This window comes from Trachypithecus francoisi, unplaced genomic scaffold (genome assembly GCF_009764315.1).
Source record: "Trachypithecus francoisi isolate TF-2019V2 unplaced genomic scaffold, Tfra_2.0 Lachesis_group16, whole genome shotgun sequence".
NCBI lineage: Eukaryota > Metazoa > Chordata > Mammalia > Primates > Cercopithecidae > Trachypithecus > Trachypithecus francoisi.
In genome coordinates, this window is record NW_022681461.1 from 77,129,685 (window position 1) to 77,151,164 (window position 21,480).

At 38.2% G+C, this 21,480-nt stretch overlaps 1 protein-coding gene across 4 annotated transcripts in view; it reads left to right on the forward strand.

The window, feature by feature from the left end:
- Positions 1 to 21,480, forward strand: part of CTNNAL1 (catenin alpha like 1) — an 80,552-nt gene that overhangs the window by 42,748 nt on the left and 16,324 nt on the right. For all 4 annotated transcript variants that reach the window (XM_033237880.1, XM_033237882.1, XM_033237881.1 and 1 more), the window contains 3 exons: positions 1,635 to 1,727; positions 6,508 to 6,658; positions 16,322 to 16,359. In XM_033237880.1, coding sequence (XP_033093771.1) covers positions 1,635 to 1,727; positions 6,508 to 6,658; positions 16,322 to 16,359 — 282 coding nt within the window. The remainder of the gene's footprint in view (positions 1 to 1,634; positions 1,728 to 6,507; positions 6,659 to 16,321; positions 16,360 to 21,480) is intronic.

Consider the following 21,480-nt stretch of genomic DNA (forward strand, 5'->3'; position numbering starts at 1 on the left):
GATTTATTCACTATCACGAGAACAATATGGAGGAAACTGCCCCCATGATTCAGTTACTTCCACCTGGTCCTGCCCTTGACATGCGGGGATTATTACCAATTCAAGGTGAGATTTGGGTGGGGACACAGCCAAACCATATCACTAACCGAACAAAAAACTGAACCCATGTATAGCTTATATGTATGAGGTAATTGCTAGCCAATATGTATATAAATGCACAGATATGAACCATCTAACTATCTTCACATAATCTAACATACCCTGCTCACCAAATCTCAAAGACTAATGGTTAAAAGGAACCTTTAGACGAATTGAACTGGCTTCCTCTCCTTTACTTGTTTTTTTTTTTTTTTTTAGACGGAGTCTTGCTCTGTCGCCCAGGCTGGAGTGCAGTGGCTGGATCTCAGCTCACTGCAAGCTCCGCCTCCCGGGTTTACGCCATTCTCCTGCCTCAGCCTCCCAAGTAGCTGGGACTACAGGCGCCCGCCACCTCGCCCGGCTAGTTTTTTGTATTTTTAGTAGAGACGGGGTTTCACCGTGTTAGCCAGAATGGTCTCGATCTCCTGACCTCGTGATCCGCCCGCCTCGGCCTCCCAAAGTGCTGGGATTACAGGCTTGAGCCACCGCGCCCAGCCTCCTTTTTTTTTTTTTTTTTTTTTGAGACGGAGTCTCGCTCTGTCGCCGGGCTGGAGTGCAGTGGCCGGATCTCAGCTCACTGCAAGCTCCGCCTCCGGGTTTACGCCATTCTCCTGCCTCAGCCTCCCGAGTAGCTGGGACTACAGGCGACCGCCACCTCGCCCGGCTAGCTTTTTGTATTTTTTTAGTAGAGACGGGGTTTCACAGTGTTAGCCAGGATGGTCTCGATCTCCTGACCTAGTGATCCGCCCGTCTCGGCCTCCCAAAGTGCTGGGATTACAGGCTTGAGCCACCGCGCCCGGCCCTTCTTTACTTGTTTACATAGAAGCCTAAAAACTTCTGGGGGAACATTCTTAAAATGACTATAGATATAGCTTCTTCATTTAATAAATTTGATGCTGCTATGTTTATAAACCAAATATTATAACTATAGGAAAACTGCTTATTTTAGGAATCCTGCAACAAATCTTTTTAACATTGAAAAAAAATGTTCTCTGATTTTCTGTTTTAAGCGTCAAGATTTTCAGTAATTTCCTCTGATATAGGGTCTCTCCTTATTATACCAGTCTGCCTAATCCAATGTTAGCTCCATTGGAGGATGGTGTTGATAGAACGTGTAGCTTGTAGCAACTCTGACATAGTTTAGCTATGAGACCTTGGGCAAGTTACTTCTCTGAGCCAAATTTCTTTATGTATAAAATATGTGGGCACTACTAGGTCCTTCCAAAGGTTCCTTATGTTTCTAATATTCTGTAACCACCTTGCTATGATTGGATAGAAAGTAGAAACAGTGTTATACCTTTATTGGTATCTGCTTTGTTCCCAGAGAATCTATTGGTGACCAATATAATATGATAATCTTCTCAGTAATGTTTCAGTTTATTTTAATAGGTTTTAAGAAATTTTATTTGTAAAATTTTCTTTTTAATTATAAAATGATACTATGTATTGTGGAGGATGAGGATGTGAAAGTTAACTGTAGACATGTTTTCTTGTAGACCTGTCGATTGTTACGACACATATCTGGGACAGAACCTATGGAAATAACCTGTATACATGCAGAGGAGACATTTCAGGTGACTGGCCAACAGGTATGATAATAGCAGATTGCTCCTTCTGTATTGTGTCCTATCTGAGTGTTGTAAGAAATTGTGTGGATGGAAGCTATAAATGGTTCTTCATAACTAAAGTCCAAATCTACGTAGAGAAAGAAAGATAATGGAATTTCTGTTGGTAGTGTGCCAGAACATGGCTAACCTTCCATTGGAGCTGGTCATCTGCCAAATTGGAGACTGGTTCATTTAACTAATACTCTAGTTTACATGTATTTTAAAGGAAGCTGTTTACAATGCACTTGTTATAACATGTTTGGAGATTAAGTTATCATGACATAAGAAGCCATATGTTATGTAATACTCACATTTCAACCTAATATTCAAATACGTTTCGTGGTAATACTTAGGACATGAGACTAAGACACAAACAAAACGATGTTATGACATTACTTGTAAGATTCAATTGGGACCGGGCATGGTGGCTAACACCTGTAACCCAGCACTTTGCGAGGCTGATTTAGGAGGATCGCTTGAGTACAGGAGTTTGAGACTACCCTGGGTCACACAGCAAGACCCTGTCTCTGCAAAAAATAAAAATTACCCATGCGCAGTGGTGCATACCTGTAGTCCTAGCTGCTCAGGAGGCTGAGGCAAGGGGATAGCTTGAGTCCAGGAGTTTGAAGCTGTAGTGAGCTATGATTGTGTCACTGTACACCAGGCTGGGCGACAGAGCAAGTGTCTATATCTGGGGGAAGAAAAAGATCCAGTCAGAAGCAAAATAACTATCTTAAATTAGGCAAATAGTACATTATGGTGTTAAAATAATAATTATGATAACCAGAATTAGCAACCACTGAAAGAATGTTCTGTTCAATGTTAAATGAAAAAAGTAGGGTACAGATTTGTATGTATACAAATTATTTCCATAATTTCATATGTATAGAGAATGTATATACATATGAAAATACCTGTATGACAATATCCTTGTGTAGCTAGGGTTTTTTTTCTGGATTTTCTATAGTAGAGGTAACATTTCTCCCTATAATCTTCAAAAGCTCTTTTAAAACTGATCATCTCATTTAATACTGTTCCTGTCAAATTAATCTAAGGAAAGTGTTTAAAGACAGAGCTTCCTCCTTTTTTTTTTTTTTTTGAGACGGAGTCTCGCTCTGTCGCCCAGGCTAGAGTGCAGTGGTGTGATCTCGGCTCGCTGCAACCTCTGCCTCCCAGGCTCAAGCGATTCTCCTGCCTCAGCCTCCTAAGTAGCTGGGATTACAGGCATTTGCCACCACACCTGGCTAATTTTTTAATTTTTAGTAGAGACAGGGTTTCACCGTGTTGGTCAGGTTGGTCTCAAACCACTGACCTTGTGATCCCCCTGCCTCAGCCTCCCAAAGTGCTGGGATTACAGGCATGAGCCACCATATCCAGCTGTTTCCTTCTTTTTTAGAGTCTAAGCTCTACAATAAAGTTTTGCAGGTGTTCTTTTATTTATATTTTAATTTATACTTTATTTATATTCATTTATTTACTGTCAGCCAAAAGGATTCCTCCTAACTTGCAATATTGGGCAGTAGAGGTTGAGTCCCTGGATCTTTGATTTATGGCTGAACACAGTGCAAGTGACCTAGACTCAATGATGGTTTGTGCCCTCTAGGAGAATCATGTTGGACGTTGGAGGGATGATCTCATGCTCTCCTGTACAGAACAGTGTAAAAGGCTTATCATGAAAGCAGGAATTATATGAATGAACCTCCACAATGATTATCTGCTGTACACTTTATTACAACCAGGGGACATGTTTACTGGGAGAAACTGTGTCTTCGATATTGGCATGGGAGTCACTCTTCTTGCCTTGGCTGCGAATGGATTCCAATAGAACTGGAGGGCTTGACTCTCCTGCCATATGCAATCAGTTGTTGCTCCTATCCTCAGGCCCTGCTTGCCATCTGGTTGCAATTTTTGGTTTATTGTTTCTATTGCAGCAGAGATATTAGGAATAGTCCTATTTTCTTCCCTAGGATAGTGGCAGAGCCTGTTGTTAATAACCTGTATAACTTGAGAAGCTTTTTCTGTTCCCAAAGCCTCAGCTTCTACTCCTAGTCTTTGCCATCTGCCTCACAAAAGGATAATTTAAGGACATTGAGCATGCCTCTGGGATAATTTATTTCTGGATATCTCTGCTTTGGCAATGTTATTTTTATACTTCCTTTAAAATGTTAGACATACTGAGGGAACAACTGAACAGTTTGTACACTAGTTGAGAGGAGAGCAATGCCGAAATCTAGCCTGTAGTCCATGGCAAGTTATGTGCCTGCTTTCCCCGAAGAGGGGAACCTTGTTCTTATAACACTGCCATCTGTTTGGCAAGTGCCGTGCCTTTGACGCTATGCCCACCCCAGAGGGAGGAGCACCTAGTTGTAATTCATTCAAAGGAACCAACTATTAATATATTAGCTAACATGGCCCTGATCATATTAATCTTCTATAAGTTCTCCAGTGACTTTCTCACTCAGAAGAAAATCCAGTCCTTACCATCTATGCTTATCCATTACATGGCCACTGGCCACCTTCCTCTTGCTCATGTCAGTCTGTTCCTCTGGCTTACTTGCTATTCCTCGAACACTCCAGAAATGTTTCTGCCTCATCCCAAATGACTGCCCCTCGATTTTCCTGTAGCTCCCTTACCTTTTCAGTGACCCTCTAACTTAAAATACTGTGACCACCTAAAGCCCTCCATCGTTCTCACCCTTTATTTTGATACATATTTGTTATTCCCTTCTAAAATATTTTATAATTTATTTTAATTGTGTCTCTCCCCACTGCTTATTATAAGGTAAGTCCCATGAAGCCAGGGACATTTATCTGTTTCATTCACAGCTGTTTCCCCAGCACCTGGAATGTGGGCACAGTGCCTACCAGTATGTAGTAGGTGAATGAATAGTCGTGTTAGTTGTATATGTATGTGTGTGTGAATAATCTTATATAATCAACTCCGTGGAACAGCAACATCACTTGTTAGTAATGGGCATCTCTATCACATTGTCCTGTTAATTTCCTTCATAGCGCTTATCATAATTGATAATATTTTAATTGTGTGCTTGTTTATTGTACCAAATCCCCACTAGAGTATAAGCTTCATAATAGAGGGCTTTTATCTTCCTATTTATCCCCAGCACCTAGTATTATTTTTACACATAGTGGATTCTCTAAAATACTACTTACTGGATGAGTGTTTGATATAATATCCCCAGTCTGTGAAACAAGAAGGTAGAAAGAATCAATGACTGTTGTCATGAATAGAAGGTGAAAGTGGTAGAAGGATCTGCTCTGAATATATCAAGACTGAACTCTGAATTCCTAGCTCCTGGATCTTTTTGTGTGTGTATTTTATTTAATGGGCCATCAGGAGATTTCAGTAGGTTGGTCTGGTCGATGGCTTCTATTTTGAGGTAGAAGTTAAAGTTTAATTTCTATTGAATGTCAGGTCAGGAGGTGTGTGAAGACTCAACCCAGCCATCTATTTTCTGCCTATATTACAATTAGCATCCATCAAATCCTTTGTGTTACAGAGTGATTATTATATGAAAGATAAAATGTTAATTGATTCATTAATTCATTCAGGTAGTAGCTAACACTAAATAAAACCCCAAATGCCAAAATCTCAGGCTTAATATAATAGCAGTTTATTTCTCACTTGTATTAAGTCCTAATTAATGGTATGTCTTTTTCCCTCTTGGCAATCTGGTCTCCTTTCATTTTGTGCCTCGTTAGCCCTTAGGACCTCAGAGACCCTACTGGATCCTGTGCACTGAACCATCAGATGTGGAAGGGAGGGAGCACTGAGGGGCATGAGGGAGGTTTGGATCAGTTATGATGGAAGTGGTGACCCATATTCAAGTGGGAACGGAACTCGGTCTCTTGGCCTTACGTCTTCACTAGGGAGGCTGGGAAATGTAATATTCCTGTGTATCCAGAGGGAAGACAAACAGATTTTTGATGAAAACATAGCAGTCTCTGCAACAATTCATTTATTTATTCAACACATTTATTTAGCCCACGTGGTGGTACGTAAAAGTACCAGGATGATTTCTGCCCTCTTTACAAGTGTTTTGTTAGAGGCAGTGTGATGTGATGGAAAGAGCCTGAACTTGAATCAGGTAGATCTGAGTTTAGATGTTGACTCTGTATATACTTGTAATAGGATCTGGCACAAGTTACTGGGTATCTCTGAGCTTCAACTTTTCTGGCTGAAAGATGGGAACAATGCTTATTTGGGAAAAGTAGTATTTTATTTGTATATTTTGGGGGATTTTAATGTATTAATATATCTCAGACACCAAACACAGTATCTCAAGCATGCATCTACCAAGTACTTATGGGTGTATATATATGTTACTTATTATTATCACTACCTTTCCTACTACTACCACTGCTGTTACCACCACCACTATTATTGCTACCTTTGCTCTCTGTATACAGTACACTTTTTATGGTCTGAGTATAACTCTTTGAATTATTATTTGGGAACAACTTTGTTCAAACAGTTTTACTGGAATGAAGAGAATTGCTCCCTGAATGCAGGTTTGTATATAATAATGCATACTATTTATCTGCAGGTCAGATTATAAGAAACAGCAAATTTTGTCCTACTGTGTATCTTCATATTGCCCAACATGGAGCTTGTGTATAGAAATTACTTCATAGTTGTTTATTGAGTTGAATTGAACAGCAGACTTACTTACCTTTAGTCTCCAAAGTTATTCTGAGGGCTAAGATTTTGAAATTCACACAGGTGTATATTGTGTTTCTTTAGATAATTTCTGCTGCTGAAACATTGACATTGCATCCATCTAGTAAAATTGCAAAAGAAAACCTAGATGTGTTTTGTGAAGCTTGGGAATCCCAAATTAGTGACATGTCAACACTGCTAAGAGAAATCAGTGATGTGTTTGAAGGAAGACGAGGTGAGAAACTGTCCACATAATGAAATGTGTTATTATTTTAATGTAACTCTTGTTAGATTTTTTAATGCCAAACCTCAACTGCAAATGAATTCTTGTTGTAACCCTGCTGGGTTATTTTTGTAGTAAAATATTGTTCACAAAAAATTACAAAAATATTATTTTATCCTCCTTTATTTTAGTATCCAAGCAGTAAAGTTTGTTGTACAACAGTGTAGTAGGCCAGGTGTGGTGGCTCATGCTTGTAATCCCAGTGCTTTGGGAGGCCGAGGCAGGTGGATCACTTTGAAGTCAGGAGTTCGAGACCAGCCTAGCCAACATGGTGAAACCCTGTCTCTACTAAAAATACAAAAATTAGCCAAATGTGTTGATGTGTGCCTGTAATCCCAGCTACTACAGCTGAGACATGAGAATCACTTGAACCCGGGAGGCGGAAGTTGCAGTGAGCTGAGGTGGCGCCACTGTACTCCAGCCTGGGCGACAGAGCAAGACTCTGTCTCAAAAACAAGACAAAACAAAACAAAAACAGTGTAGTAGATCTCTGAATTAATATTAACATTCTAGTTTTCCTATTGAAATTGTCATTTACTTCTTCTAAATTGTTTTTTAGTTATAATACAACAGCTCTTTTCTAATGCAGTAATTCTCTGTTTTAATTCTACTAACTTAATAATGAAATGAATGTAGTTATTTGATTTTTGAATTGCTTTCCTTCTTCTTGGATGGAATCTCTTTCCTTGATGACTACATAATCTTGGAATATTGCCTGTGGTGGGTAAGTTCATTGGTATTTCTACAACATGTAGAATAGCGCCATACAATGTATAGGAAGGCATCATTTTTGCTCTTTATTTTAATATTGAGTGGAAGTTTTGTTTATTTCCCATTGTACTGTGTGTCCTGTTATTTATGTTTACATGTTTGTATTTTTTCTCTTCAAATGGCTTCTGTAGTGTCAAAGCTTGCTTATTTTTTTAAATAAAATGTCATTTAAAGTTATTATATCAAGTTACATATTTTTTACTGAGTATGCCCATTTAAACATTTCATATTTTAAAAATACCTATTTAGGATAAATGTTAATTTGCTTAAAAATCAGGACATAATAGAATTATAGCTGTAACATTTGGAAAGTATGATAAATGTTTACCATGCTTCCGTATTTAAAAATTTCTGTGATAGTTAAATGGCATATCATTTTGATGCTTTGTAACATATTTATAGTTACATAGATTTTTATATGAGCCAAATTTCAGTATTAAAAGGTAAATGATATAATTGATCCACCTTTAAAAGGAAGAGTGGTCACATAGCCTTAGGGACTGTTGGGAAATGAAGAGAAGTGGCTTGCTGTGGTGATAAGATACCTGGTGTAGGTTATCCTGGAGTATCTGTAAGGCCCAGATCTTTCTCCAACTGGTGTTAGGCTAGCTGTTCCCTGCTCCTGGCCCAAGTGTCCTTGGCTCAATAATGAAAGTCTTAGACTGAGTGATCTCAGTGACCTGTCAGCTCTAAAAGTCTTTTGTGAGCACTACCTGAAGTTAGTGTACTTTCAACTTCTGGGCATAGAATATAGCCTGCACTGTGTTTTTATTCCGCCTGGCTCTCTTTAAAGGCCAGAGGAATATTGTCTTCTGGCTTTATCAGTTGTCATCAGCTCATGAAAATAGGGAGGCTGGAGGAGTGCTACAGGATGGCTATTTTTCTGGCATGTGACTGACTCTGTATACTTGTAAATGTGTTCCACGTGCACTGTGAGAAGCTTTACTAATACCTGCAGCCATTCTGAAAAGAATATGGCGTCAAGCCTGGCCAGCTGCTTCTCCTCTTTACCAGAATGCCGTTAAGCGTAGTACAGGTTTCTCCTATACTGTTTTCAGTGCTGAATAGGTTTTTGTTTTCATTCATGTAAACATGGGCCATTGCTGACTTTTCATTACTTGTACTTCTTCCGTGTCCCTAGGCCAATGAGTTCATTATCATCTGAAACAGACATGGTTCTAGTCTTCTTGACCAAGGGCCTGAGCCCCCTTCCTCTTTGTGTTTAAGATCCTCACAGTTTCTCAACCAGGCTGTTCGACCAGCATTTTGGTCTATCTTTTATCTTTTATTTCTGTAAGAAAAGGAGTTATAACAGCCTTTTCCCCCCTCTCAAGAAAGAGCAGTCATTCAACAGTTATTCTCTGCCTTAATCCCAGGCGATGTTCTGAGTAGCAATTACAGTAGCAATTAAAAGTTGATAAGCTTGGCAAGGGGGATTTCTTTCTATAAGTATAAGTAATTTTTTTCCCTTAAAACAGAAAACAAACCCAAGGTGCATTTTCCATCAAGAGGTCTCTTCCTTCCTCTGAGATCTGAGTGCCAATCTCATGTTAGGGATAGAATTGGGTAGAAGTTGAAATCCAGGTTCTGAAGTGGACAGCCTAGGTTCCAATCCTGCCTCTGCTATTTCCTAACTTAATCTCTCTGTGCTTCAAGTTTTACATCTGCAAAATGAGGGTAATGATGACAAAACTACCTAATATGGTAAGTGTGAAGATTAAATAAGTTAAATCACAGTAAATTCTCAACAAATGTTCCCTCTATCAGCCTCAGCATCATGACCACTGTTACCTTGCAGTAAAACTAAGTAGTTTATGAGAAAACATTAGGTCCGATTTCTCTTCCTTAACCTCAGTCTCTCCGACTTTCTGGCATCCCTCTCTCCCTATGTCCTTTCTACTCTACTCTAGGGAGGACTAGCCTGTCTGGCCCCACCATAGATAATCTCTAGATCAGCAAAAGCAAAGGTAAATTCCTCGCTTCTTTGTACAAATGAAGCTCATCCCTTCTCCAATAGTGAATTGACACCCTCTGAAAGATTCCTCTCACTGGACATCTAATGCAACATTAATTCAGTGTTCTCCTTTTCTGTCTCCGAGATTTGCCTTTCTTCTACCAAAGTTAGGCTCTTTAAAAAAAATAGCTAGGGAAGTTTAAGGAAAAGTAAAAGCCACAGGCTACTAGGGTCTGTGTGGGTAACATTGTAAACATGATCCTTCAGGGGTCTATGACTATTATAACCATAAAAATAACAGTAGCTGCCATCTATTGAGAATTTACTGGGTTCCAGGTACTTTCATAAGTACTGGATGTCCATTTTCTCATTTAATCCTCTCAGTAACCTGGAGACAGGTATTATTTCCACATTTTACGTATGATGAAACTGAGGCTCAAAGTATCCCACAGTGAGTAAACTACAGGAGCTGGGACCCTTACTGAAGTTTGAATGATACCAAAGATGAAATTTTATTAACTACCCATACTCCATTACTCAAGCAGTTAAACTCCACTCCAATCCTAAAGTTTTCTAACGAGAATGAACCAATTCTGTGAAAAATGCTCAGACTGCAGCTTTGAGTTCTGCTTTTTTCCCTCCCAAAGCTATTCCAGAAATGACTGAGAGATCCCAGGAAGTACAGATCAAGGAACAAGTAATGACTGGATTCTTGTTTTGGTTGCCCACTTATTGGCTGAGGCCGGCTAAATTACAGAAGAGATAAAACAATCTGTTAGTAATGGAGTCCCGGGCACATTACCTGCCATTTTGAGTTTGTTTCTTTATTTCAATGGACATAAATGAAATAATGTGTCATAGTGCTTGCACATCCTATACCTGTTTTCAGACTACATGAGCACTGTGGTTTCTTTTACTTTCAAGCTGGATATTATGTAAATAATCTCTTCTTTAGGTTCAGTTAACTTATGTTCAAAAAATCAGCATTACCCAAACTTTCTAAGGATGGAACAGAAGTTCCTTCTTATGTGGGAAACTCCTCAGCCTTTAGTCAATGGGACACCTATTGTTTCGCTGGGAAAGTGCCTCGCTGTTCAGAAAGGGTTTATGTAGGGTTCATTGAGATGGAGTTGGTTGATTGTGCTTACTGCCTTTATTTGTCCTGATTTTTATCATGAACCTCATGAGCATAGCTTTTTGCTCAAAGAAGTCCAACTCTGGGTTAACCATTACTGACTGAACTTAGTCCAGTGCCACAGTGTTATTCTTCCTGTTATGCATGGTTGGTATGACAAACCTGCCCATTACCTTGCACCTGCCCACTACTTTCATACAAAGGTATATTCTTCAGGTCCTGATTTATCTTTGCTGCTGTTATAACTCCTGTTATGACTATTGTTGAAAAGGCATTGCCGTATTCTAGCCACCTTAGTTCTGCTCTGCATAACTTGACTCCTGTGATTGGCAAACTACTAGACACACTTGTAAGTATCATTTAACCATCCAACTAAGTGGTAAACATCACACTAAGCAATAAGAGGGAGGCTTTAGTGTTCACATGCTAAAAGTTAGTCTGAGAGCTAGGTCATTGTTCACCTTAACCGCAGCCACTTAAATTTCACACAAGGACCTCCTGGGATTGTTTCAAGAAGGTAAAAATCAATACTTGTCTTCCTGTCTTCTGCTTTCATCCCATTCTGCCTTCTCACCCAAACCTCCAGGGAGGCCATGGCCCTTGTATTAGAAGGGACCAGACCAAAAGACTCCACTTTTCCTTAGTGGTGAATATGTGTCAGTTTAGAAATTGAGATTATTTTGGACAATAAATGTCAGAAAAAAGCCTTATCTCAGAGGTTGTAGTCTCTATCCCTCCTTTAAGGAAGCTGAATTCCCTTTGTTCTATTTGAATCATTTCGGAGTAAATATGACTACACTTCAGTTTATAGAGATGCAGCTCTAACTAAACTATGTAGGGCAGTTATGATCATGGATGGCGTACCTTCATAAACCACTTTTTTTTTTTTTTTAAATCAAGGATCCTGCTAAGAATCTTAATTTGGTTTTCAGTTCTGTAACTACTCTTCTCATTTTCCTGGTAGCCCTATTTCATAGCCCTGCACTTACATTATCGTTTGGCAGATTGGATGCCACTTAAAATGGGGGCACAGGAAGATAAACATGTTCATGGGTAAAGATGAGTTTATTTGGGGATGGTAGGAGCCTGCAACAAGGGGGTCATCTGTCCAGAGAAGAGATGATGGCCTACACTAGGGTGATGATAGTCAAGATGAAGATAAGGGGACTAATTTAAGAAGAATTTAAAAGCTAATATTGGTAGAGTTTATCGGTCAATTGAATATAGAGGTGAGGGAGAGGGAGGAGTTGGAGGATGATAGCTGGGTTTAGATTAGAATACCTCATTCCTGCTCCTGAGTTTAGCTGATAAGCTGCCTATCCTTTAGTGGTCAGGGATTAATTTTAAGTGGGTCTGGGGACATTAATTTTTTAATTGATCATACCATATAGAGTGCCTCCAGAACTAAAGATAGCTAATTATAAGAAATGTGAATCAGGGATAATTTAGCACATTTTCAGTGAAATAATAAGGCTTTTCCATTCTTGGGGAATTAGCTTTATTTTGTAGATATACAGAAAGGTTCTATATATTGTAACAGAACATTTCTCAATTAGGTTTTCATAAGAAATAATTGTAGTGCTCCCTTAAGATGAGAAGGCCTTTGAACTTAATTGCGAACTTAATTTATATGAAGGTATAAACTCAGAAGATGGCACAATTTTAGTGTTGACTAAACAGGATTTAGGGAGTATTAAACATACAACACCTCATTGAGGACAGTGCTTTGAAGACAATTCTATATATTAAATCTGTACTAAGTATATTTTCTCCAAATAGTCCTGTTTTTCCAACTATTTTCAATGTTTATAATATGATAGAGTTTGTTTATGCTACTTCTTTTATTTATTTATTTATTTATTTATTATACTTTAAGTTCTAGGGTACATGTGCATAACGTGCAGGTTTGTTACATATGTATACTTATGCCATGTTGGTGGTCTGCACCCATCAACTCGTCAGCACCCATCAATTCATCATTTATATCATGTATAACTCCCCAATGCAATCCCTCCCTCCTCCCCCCTCCCCGTATGCTACTTCTTTGATATAACAGCTAAACATAATTTAGCCAGTTTATTTTATTATTATTGTTATATTTTAGAGACAGGGTCTCACTTTGTCACCCAGGCTGGTGTGCAGTGGTGTGATCATAGCTCACTGCAGCCTCAAACTCCTGGGTTCAAGGGATCCTCCCACATATCTAAAACTACAGGTGCTGGCCACCATACCTGGATAAATTTTTTTTTTCCCCGGAGATGGGAGTCTTGCTGTGTTTCCCAGGCTAGTCTTTTTTTTTTTTTTTTTTGATATCGAGTCTCACCCTGTCACCCAGGCTGGAGTGCTGTGGTGTGATCTTGGCTCACTGCAAGCTCTGCCTCTTGGGTTCACGCCATTCTCCTGCCTCAGCCTGCCGAGTAGCTGGGACTACAGGTGCCCACCATCACGCCTGGCTAATTTTTTTTTTTTTGTATTTTTAGTAGAGACAGAGTTTCACCGTGTTAGCCAGGATGGTCTTGATCTTCTGACCTCGTAATCCACCAGCCTTGGCCTCCCAAAGTGCTGGGTTTACAGGCGTGAGCCACTGCACCCAGCCTACTAAGGCTGGTCTTGAACTCTTTGCCTCAGGTAACCCTCCCGCACTGGCCTCCCGAAGTACTGGGTTTATGAACATGAGCTGCCGTGCCTGGCTGAGCCAGTTTATTCTTTTTTTTTTTTCCTGCTTAGAATCAATGGCAATAATTAGACGCACATGGAAATAACATCTGTAATTAGCTGAGCGTGGTGGCGTGCACCTGTAGTTTCAGCTACTCGGGAGGCTGAGGCACAAGAATCGCTTGAACCCAGGAGGTGGAGATTGCAGTGAGCTGAGATTGCACCACTGCACTTCAGCCTGGGCGACAGAGTGAGACTCTGTCTCAAAAAAAAAAAAAAAAAAAGTGGGAAATAGTGTCTATAATTAACTGTAATTTAGATCTCTGTTAGATTATTTTGATTAGATAATTAGATTGTTTTTTCTTGTGTTATTGTCAACTTGTTTGGTTTCTGTTGGAACCGGGGGAAAGAAGAATCTTACCTGCATAGTATGTGGAGGAGGCCTATCTGAAAAAATGATCAATTTTGCAATTATCCTCAAATTCGTATAAATCATTCTGAGTCTAACTGAAGGATGGGAATAGGAAGCAAAACAAAGTATCTGTAAGAGGACCAGAGGGATTAGAACTATCAAGTGATAAATACTACTAGGTGGATGAAAGTGGTAGCAAACCAGATTACATAAAAGCTTTCTTTTCACTGGATTTATTTCTCAATGCATTTATTTATACATTCTACTTTCTTTAACTCTGTGGTATCTTAGAGATATAAGAGATACTGAAACAGTTGGTTTTGCCCCAACTTGTGGGAGTAAATATGAACATTTTAGGGCCATGGGCACTATAGAGGATTACTAACTTAGATAATACAAGATTACTCCTGTAGCTGATTACATTTAAGTAATGATGGTGCCCTTTCAAAATTCTTTTTTATTATTTATTTATTTTTAGTACTTTCCCACTTCTGTTTTTTGTTCTGTTTTTTTGAGACAGTCTTGCTCTGCCACCCAGGCTGAAACAAAACAAAACAAAAAACAGAAAAAAGAACAGACTACAGGCATGCACCACCACACCGGGCTAATTTTTGTATTTTTAGTAGAGATGAGGTTTCACCATTTTGGCCAGGCTGGTCTTGAATTCCTGACTTCAGGTGATCCACTTGCCTTAGCCTCCTAAAGTGCTAAGAATACAGGCGTGAGCCACCACGCCTGGGTTCCTACTTCCATTTAATGTGCTCTTTATAATATGCTAAGACCACTTTTTAAAGGATATTATGGACAGGATTCAGACTTTGAATTAAGACAGATGGTGAATTTTGAAATTCTGAGTGACCTGAAGACTATCTTCTGTTAATATTGCAACTAAATCGGGCACTTTTTACATCAGAGCTTAGAGACAAGGCATGAAAGTAGCCTCTTCCTTTTTAAGTGTTTTCCCCTCACCATTCTGAGATCAGAAAGCCATTAATTAATAAAATTCCCTTACAATTTTGATATTACAAGGAAATGATTTGAATCATAAAGCTAATCTCAAGTACCATTAATTCACTCTTAGCAACAGTTGTTCTTCTAGGTAGGCACTGTCCAAGAGAAATAGAACGTGAGACACACATGTAATTTGAAATTTTCTAGGCTAGGCACAGTGGCTCATGCCTGTAATCTCAGCACTTTGGCAGGCCAAGGCGGGAAGATCCACTTGAGCCCAAGGAGTTTGAGACCATCCTGGGCAACATAGTGAGACTTCATTTCTTAAAAAAATACAAATACATTAGCTGGTGGCACATGCCTGTGGTCCCAGCTACTCAGGAAGCAGAAGGTGGGAGGATCACTTGAGTCCAGGAAGTTGAGGCTGCAGTAAGCCTGTGATTTCCACCACTACATTCCAGCCTGGGTGACAGAGCAAGACCCTGTCTCAAAAAAAAAAGAAGAAAAAAAGAGAAAAAAAAAATTCTAGTTGGCATAAGAAAAATGAAAAAGAAACGTGAAATTTGTTTTAATAATAATTTTTAACCCAAATATCCAAAATACCATTTAAATGTATAATCAATATTTTAAATTAATATATTTCACATCTTTTTTTCTCCCCTTGTACTACGTCTTCAAAATCTGTTATGTGTTATACACTTATAGCACATCTCAGTACAGACTAGCCACATTTCAAGTGCTAAATAGTCACATGTGGCTAGTAGGTTCCACATTTAATAGCAAAGTTCTAGATGAAATTTTAAATATTTGTATAAGCCATTCTGAGACTAACAGGTTTGCCCATTTCATATAATAGTCATTCTATGAGAAAAGGTGTGATTTAGTGCTCTTATATTATGTTTACTTTTATTAGTTCAGACCATATGAAATTTCAAAATGGTTGAATACCAGCAATTTCATATGGTTCAAACCAATCTATTATAGCTGAATATACTTGTTTTCCTTGAAGAAGAAATTTTTCTTCAAGAAGCAATTACTATGTAGGTCTTGAATTTTTACTCCAGATGTCACAGACCAGCTTTTATAAAAAGTCTATCATTCATTGTAACCTGACTGTATTCAGGATCTGGAAGTTGTAAAGATGATAGATGGGGCAGGGATGATGTGGGCATTACCCATCTCCTTCCTTTCCTCATTATCGTGCTTCATGCCATGTGTCAGTTCACAGCCCAAAAACCTCCTGTTATTTGTTTTACTTCATATTCCTATCTCGTACAGAGGGTTTTCTTCTTCCCTGACCGAGAGAATACATTATGAAGTTAGTTGTAAATTATTTCGTCTGGTACTTGCAGCAGTGGAAGAAGCGCTGATACTGGTACTGATAAAAGAGGAATCAGGTTTCATTAGAGGTAAACTGCTGTAAAAGGAGCACTCTGTAAATGAAACTGATTGTAAGTGGCAGTAAATGTCAGTGGGACATTTGCCTATCTCCCTTTATGTTGGGAGAGGTGGAGATTGGCCAGCATAGGTACCTTCGACATGCAGCTGTTGAGAGTCTTCATGTTCACCAGCCAAATTACAATTTTATTTCTGAATTTTATGGAATGAATAGACTAAGTTATCAAAACTAATGTACTAACATTCCTGTGTGTTTAATTAATACTTTAAAAGTTAAGTGTGAATAATAGAAAAATATATTAATAGAAAAAAATTTTAAGTTATATGTGTTATTTGTAGGAGAGAAGTATGGCTACCTTTCACTTCCAAAGCCAATGGTAAGTAGAAAAATTATGTACATTTTGGAATGTTTTTATTCAGAATTCAAATTATGCCCTTGTTGCCTGTTGCTACTCTCCTCCACTACCAATAATTGACGTGACAGAAAAAAGTTAGGATATTAATGTTGACTTCAGAGTTGTTATTCTGGGTAGCAATCTAGATGTGGTTTATACTCTGAATATTTGTTTTAGGTTTAGGGGTTTGAGAGAATAGATAACATAATTTGTGATTAATAAAAAGCCATATCGCAGTAATAGTGTCATAAAAATAAATAAATAAGATATTAAAAAGCCATATCTGAGGTCAGAAGTTGTTTTGTTCTTCCAATCTTAGATCTAATTTGCAAAGTCATGTTGGAATCACTTTCAGCAAACTAAGGACTTTCATATGCTTTCTACCTAGATGAAAACATGTCACGTCATACATAAGAGAAAGAGATACGGAGTGGTATATTAACCAAGTAGTGGTCGCAAGATCCCTTTTGGGGGTCAAAAATATTGGAAATTGTGGGCCGGGCATGGTGTCTCATGCCTATAATCCTAGCACCTTGGGAGGCCGAGGTGGGCAGATTACCTGAGGTCAGGAGTTCGAGACCAGACTGGCCAACATGGTGAAACCCCATCTCTACTGTAATTAGCCAGGCGTCGTGGCACATGTTTGTAATCCCAGCTACTCAGGAGGCTGAGGCAGGAGAATTGCTTGAGCCTGGGAGACAGAGGTTGCAGTGAGCTGAGATTGTGCCACTGCACTCCAGCCTGGCTGACAGAATGAGACTCTGTCTCAAAAAAAGGAAAAAAAAAAAAAAAAGGAAATTGTGGATCAAAAATATTTGAAAAAAATATAACAATACAACAATAAAAAATAATGACAGGAATGAAAATCGCTATCTTCTGGCTGACAGCATTTTAACATCAGTCATATTACCCAGGTGGCATTTTGATGACTTTAGCAATTCATTTATAGAGATCATTCTATGGAAAGTTATAGTTTTGAATAAGATAGATATGGAAAGTAGAAATGATAGTAAAAAACATCAATTATCAAGAAGGACTATTCTTCTGAAACTACCAGGTGTCCTAATAACTGTAACTTAAGAAGTAAAGGAAAACAATGGCCTATGTAGAAGTAGTTTCTGAGCAGGAAGTAATCATGACAGCAAATGAGAAAAATAAAAGACTTGTAAATTATGCCCAGTGTAAAATTATACCCAGTTTCTCAATCACAAAGAAAGGAGCACTTTGATGGCTCACAATATTCATAATAGGCCAAATTATAGGTCAAGGAGGGACAAAAATATTTTTACAAATATAAATACTTCTTGATCACCTACTGTTTGCCAGGCATTTTGCTAGGCCTTGATGAAAGAATGATGAAAAAGACACTAAAATATAAATTCCACAGTAGGGATTTAAAAAAATATTTTGTACCCCTTGCCTAGACTGTCTGGTATTCCCCTTGCCTTGACTGTCTGGCACAAGTTTGATACTCAGAAAATAATTTGATAATTTGCTGAGTCAATGGAAAAGACAGGCATGGCCTCTGCTACTGTGAAGTTTACTGTGTAGCCCAACATTGATCGATAGAAATATACAGTTGGCCCTCCATATCTGAAGTTTCCATATCTGTGAATTCCACCAATCGCAGATCAAAAATATTTGGGAAAAAAATACAAAATAACAATATAATGATAAAAATACCAATTTAAAAGCCAAATACAGTGTAACAACTATTTACATAGCATTTACATTGTATTAAGTTGTTTTGTTTTGTTTTTTTGAGACGGAGTCTCACTCTGTCGCCAGGCTGGAGTGCAATGGTGTGATCTCGGCTCACTGCAACCTCCACCCCCCAGGTTCAAGCGATTCTCCTGCCTCAGCCTCCCAAGTAGCTGGGATTACAGGCACTCACCACCATACCTGGCTAATTTTTGTATTTTTAATAGAGGCAGGGTTTTGCCATGTTGGCCAGGCTGACCTGAAGAGATCCGCCCGCCTTGGCTTCCCAAAGTGCTGTGATTACAGGCATGAGCCATCGTGCCTGGCTGTATTAGGTTTTATAAGTAATCTAGAGATGATTTAATGTATACAGGAGGATATGTATAGGTTATATGCAAATAATATGCCATTTTATATAAAGGACTTGAGCATACTGAGGGATGACTATAAATCAAGACATATATATAATTAAAAATTTTATAGTAGTCGTATTAAAAAAGAAACTTGTGAAGTTAATTTAGTATCTTTTATTTAATCCAATATATCCCAAATATTATCACTTAAGCATGTAATCAACATATAATTAGGGTAATTTTCTTACAGTCATTTTGTCATACTAAATCTTCAAACGCTGGTGTGTATTTTACCCTTAGGTTGTATCTCAATCCAGACTAGCCACACTTTAAATGTTCAGTAGCCTTGTGTGGCTAATGGCTGCTGTATTGGATAGGTTTAAACTTGTATAAAAAGAAAATGAATAGAGAAGAGAGAAAAATTACTGATGATTATCAATAGTAACAGTGTGGTGAAGAATAGATGGTGAGTATCAGAAGAGAGAACTTGCAATGAAGAGAGATATAAAAGTCTTAAGTCTGGAGTTGTAGAAGTGATAGTGGGAATGGTTGATGGTGTAGGGGAAGAACAAATGATAAATCAAATCCCCAAATCAAAAAATGGTCCAAACTTAATTAGTACATTTTTTGAAAAGGGACTGGTATTTAATACTGAAATACAACATTAGGAACTGAATGCAGCTGGTGAAAAAGCAATCATAATACTGCAAATTAATTCTGTGACTTAAAAAGAAAGAAAACAGTTTCTGTGCCGTAAGCTATTGTCTGAACAGTTTGAAAGTACGGATAGCAATTTGTTCATTATTTTAAGCTAACTTAACCCTAACAGATGGTTTTGTAGCTAATATCCTACTGGGTTTGAGCAAGTAATGATAGACTTACTGTTTTTGTAAGTGTGATAACTTAGGGTTACTACAAAGTAATTTTTTGAGAATTAGAAAAGGCATCACAAAGCTTTTAACAGGTTGAATGGAGCAAAGATTTTATTCAACTGAATAGTATTTTTGTCTTTAGTAACAAATCATTTCAGAATCATGAAACATTTTCTTAGCTGAGGATAGCATAGCTAATTATATTCCTAGAAAATTATAGTTCTATCTTTTAGGAAGCAAAGTTAGAGTCTGGGGTTTATATTTAGGGGGCTGACGTCTTTAGCTTTACGTAACTGAAATGAATGCATCTGACTGCATTCCAAAATGGTGACCACTAGATGGCAAACTTGACTACATTATTAAGATAGTTTATTTACCTTTTCAGGCAATCACCTTTCAGTCGTCATTAAACACTTTAATAATAATCATCATTAGTAAAAGTAAAAATAAAAATAATGAAAATGTAACTAAATTTAAAAGAATAATATAAGGTATAAAATTCTAAATAAAATAAAACCCGAAAACCTTGAGAGTGTTCCTTACTTTCTTAAATATTTTTTCAATTGCCTATAGTCAACTCGACCAAGGATGGAGATAAAGATGATGTGACCATTCAAGGAGGAGCCAGAGAGATCATTGGTCATATCTGTTTATTGTCTCTCTCTCTCTCTCTCTTTCTCTGTGTGTGTGTGTGTGTATGTGTGTAACAGGAGTTCCTTTATTTTCATTTTCTGTCCTTCAACTTCACCTATTTCTTTAATAGTAAACATCATTAGAAAATCTCAAAAGGGCTATGTTCCATGAGCAGCTCTAAACCCCATGAGACTGTTTTGTTCTGTGGTGAAACTAGTGACAGAATAGTTGGTCAGAAGTAACAAGTCATGGTAATAAGGGCAACAAAATTATATATATGGGAAGATCTTTTTCCTTAAAGTATTTGTGATCATTTTCCTCCTTAAGCTAAGTGGACACATGAGTGTTTTGTTTTATTGTAATTTATACTTTGTGTGCATGTATGTGAATCCATACCCGATGTGTGTTTGTGAGTGTATACGACTTAAGTATATGTTTCCATTTTTAAAAGTTGGCTCCCTGCATCTACTGGCCCCCTTTTCTCTACAAACCCTAGCTGTTCTGGAACTCCTGCCTCTACTATGGGAGCTTTCACCAGATTGCAGAGTTGGAGGAACCCCCTGTGTGGGCTATCAGCTTCAGAGAACTTCGGAATATATTTTTCAAAGAAATATTGCTATTGTTGGTGGTGTGATTTGTCCTGGTACTCTATTCTTCAAGTACACTGGCATCGGTGGACTAGCCTGGTAACTAACTAGTATGGAATATTTTCTCTCCTTCTAGGGAAAATACACTCTGAGGTGCAGATAGTTTACATGAAAACAAACTTTCTCTTTCAAAAATAGGGAACCATTGAACATTGGTTCACATATTAAATTCAGAATCCTAAGTATAATCTCTTTACACCTTGGGATATGAGATTAGCAGTTGGGATATCAATGAAACTACAGTGTTGAAATTTAGCCTTCTAAGAGCAAATTAGTTAAAGGAATTGAATTCTGCAGTCATAACATGAGGAATGTATAGAAAACTACATATAGTGGCTAATTTTACTATATCATTTCATAAGAATAATTTAAGCATTTTAAGAATCTTGTTGAACAGAGAGGCCAGGGAGGTTTGGGGGCATAATAATTGGATTCCAGGAATACTGCAGAAGTTGTCTTGTGTCCCTGGAAGCTCTTGTGAAAAGAGGAGAGCAGCTGTAAGCACAGAGGCCACAGAGCACAGAGGGCACTGACCTGCTTTCTCTGGGTCCAGATTTCAAACAACCTATTCAAAGCTGAACTCACCTACTAGTAGAGTATTTGCAATTGGTAAAATATTCAGTCATTACATACTGAATATTTTATTTATTTTTATTTTTTTTTATTATACATTAAGTTCTAGGGTACATGTGCATAACGTGCAGGTTTGTTACATATGTATACTTGTGCCATGTTGGTGTGCTGCACCCATCAACTTGTCAGCACCGATCAATTCATCATTTATATCAGGTATAACTCCCAGTGCAATCCCTCCCCCCTCTCCCCTCCCCCCTCCCCATGATAGGCCCCGGTGTGTGATGTTCCCCTTCCCGAGTCCAAGTGATCTCATTGTTCAGT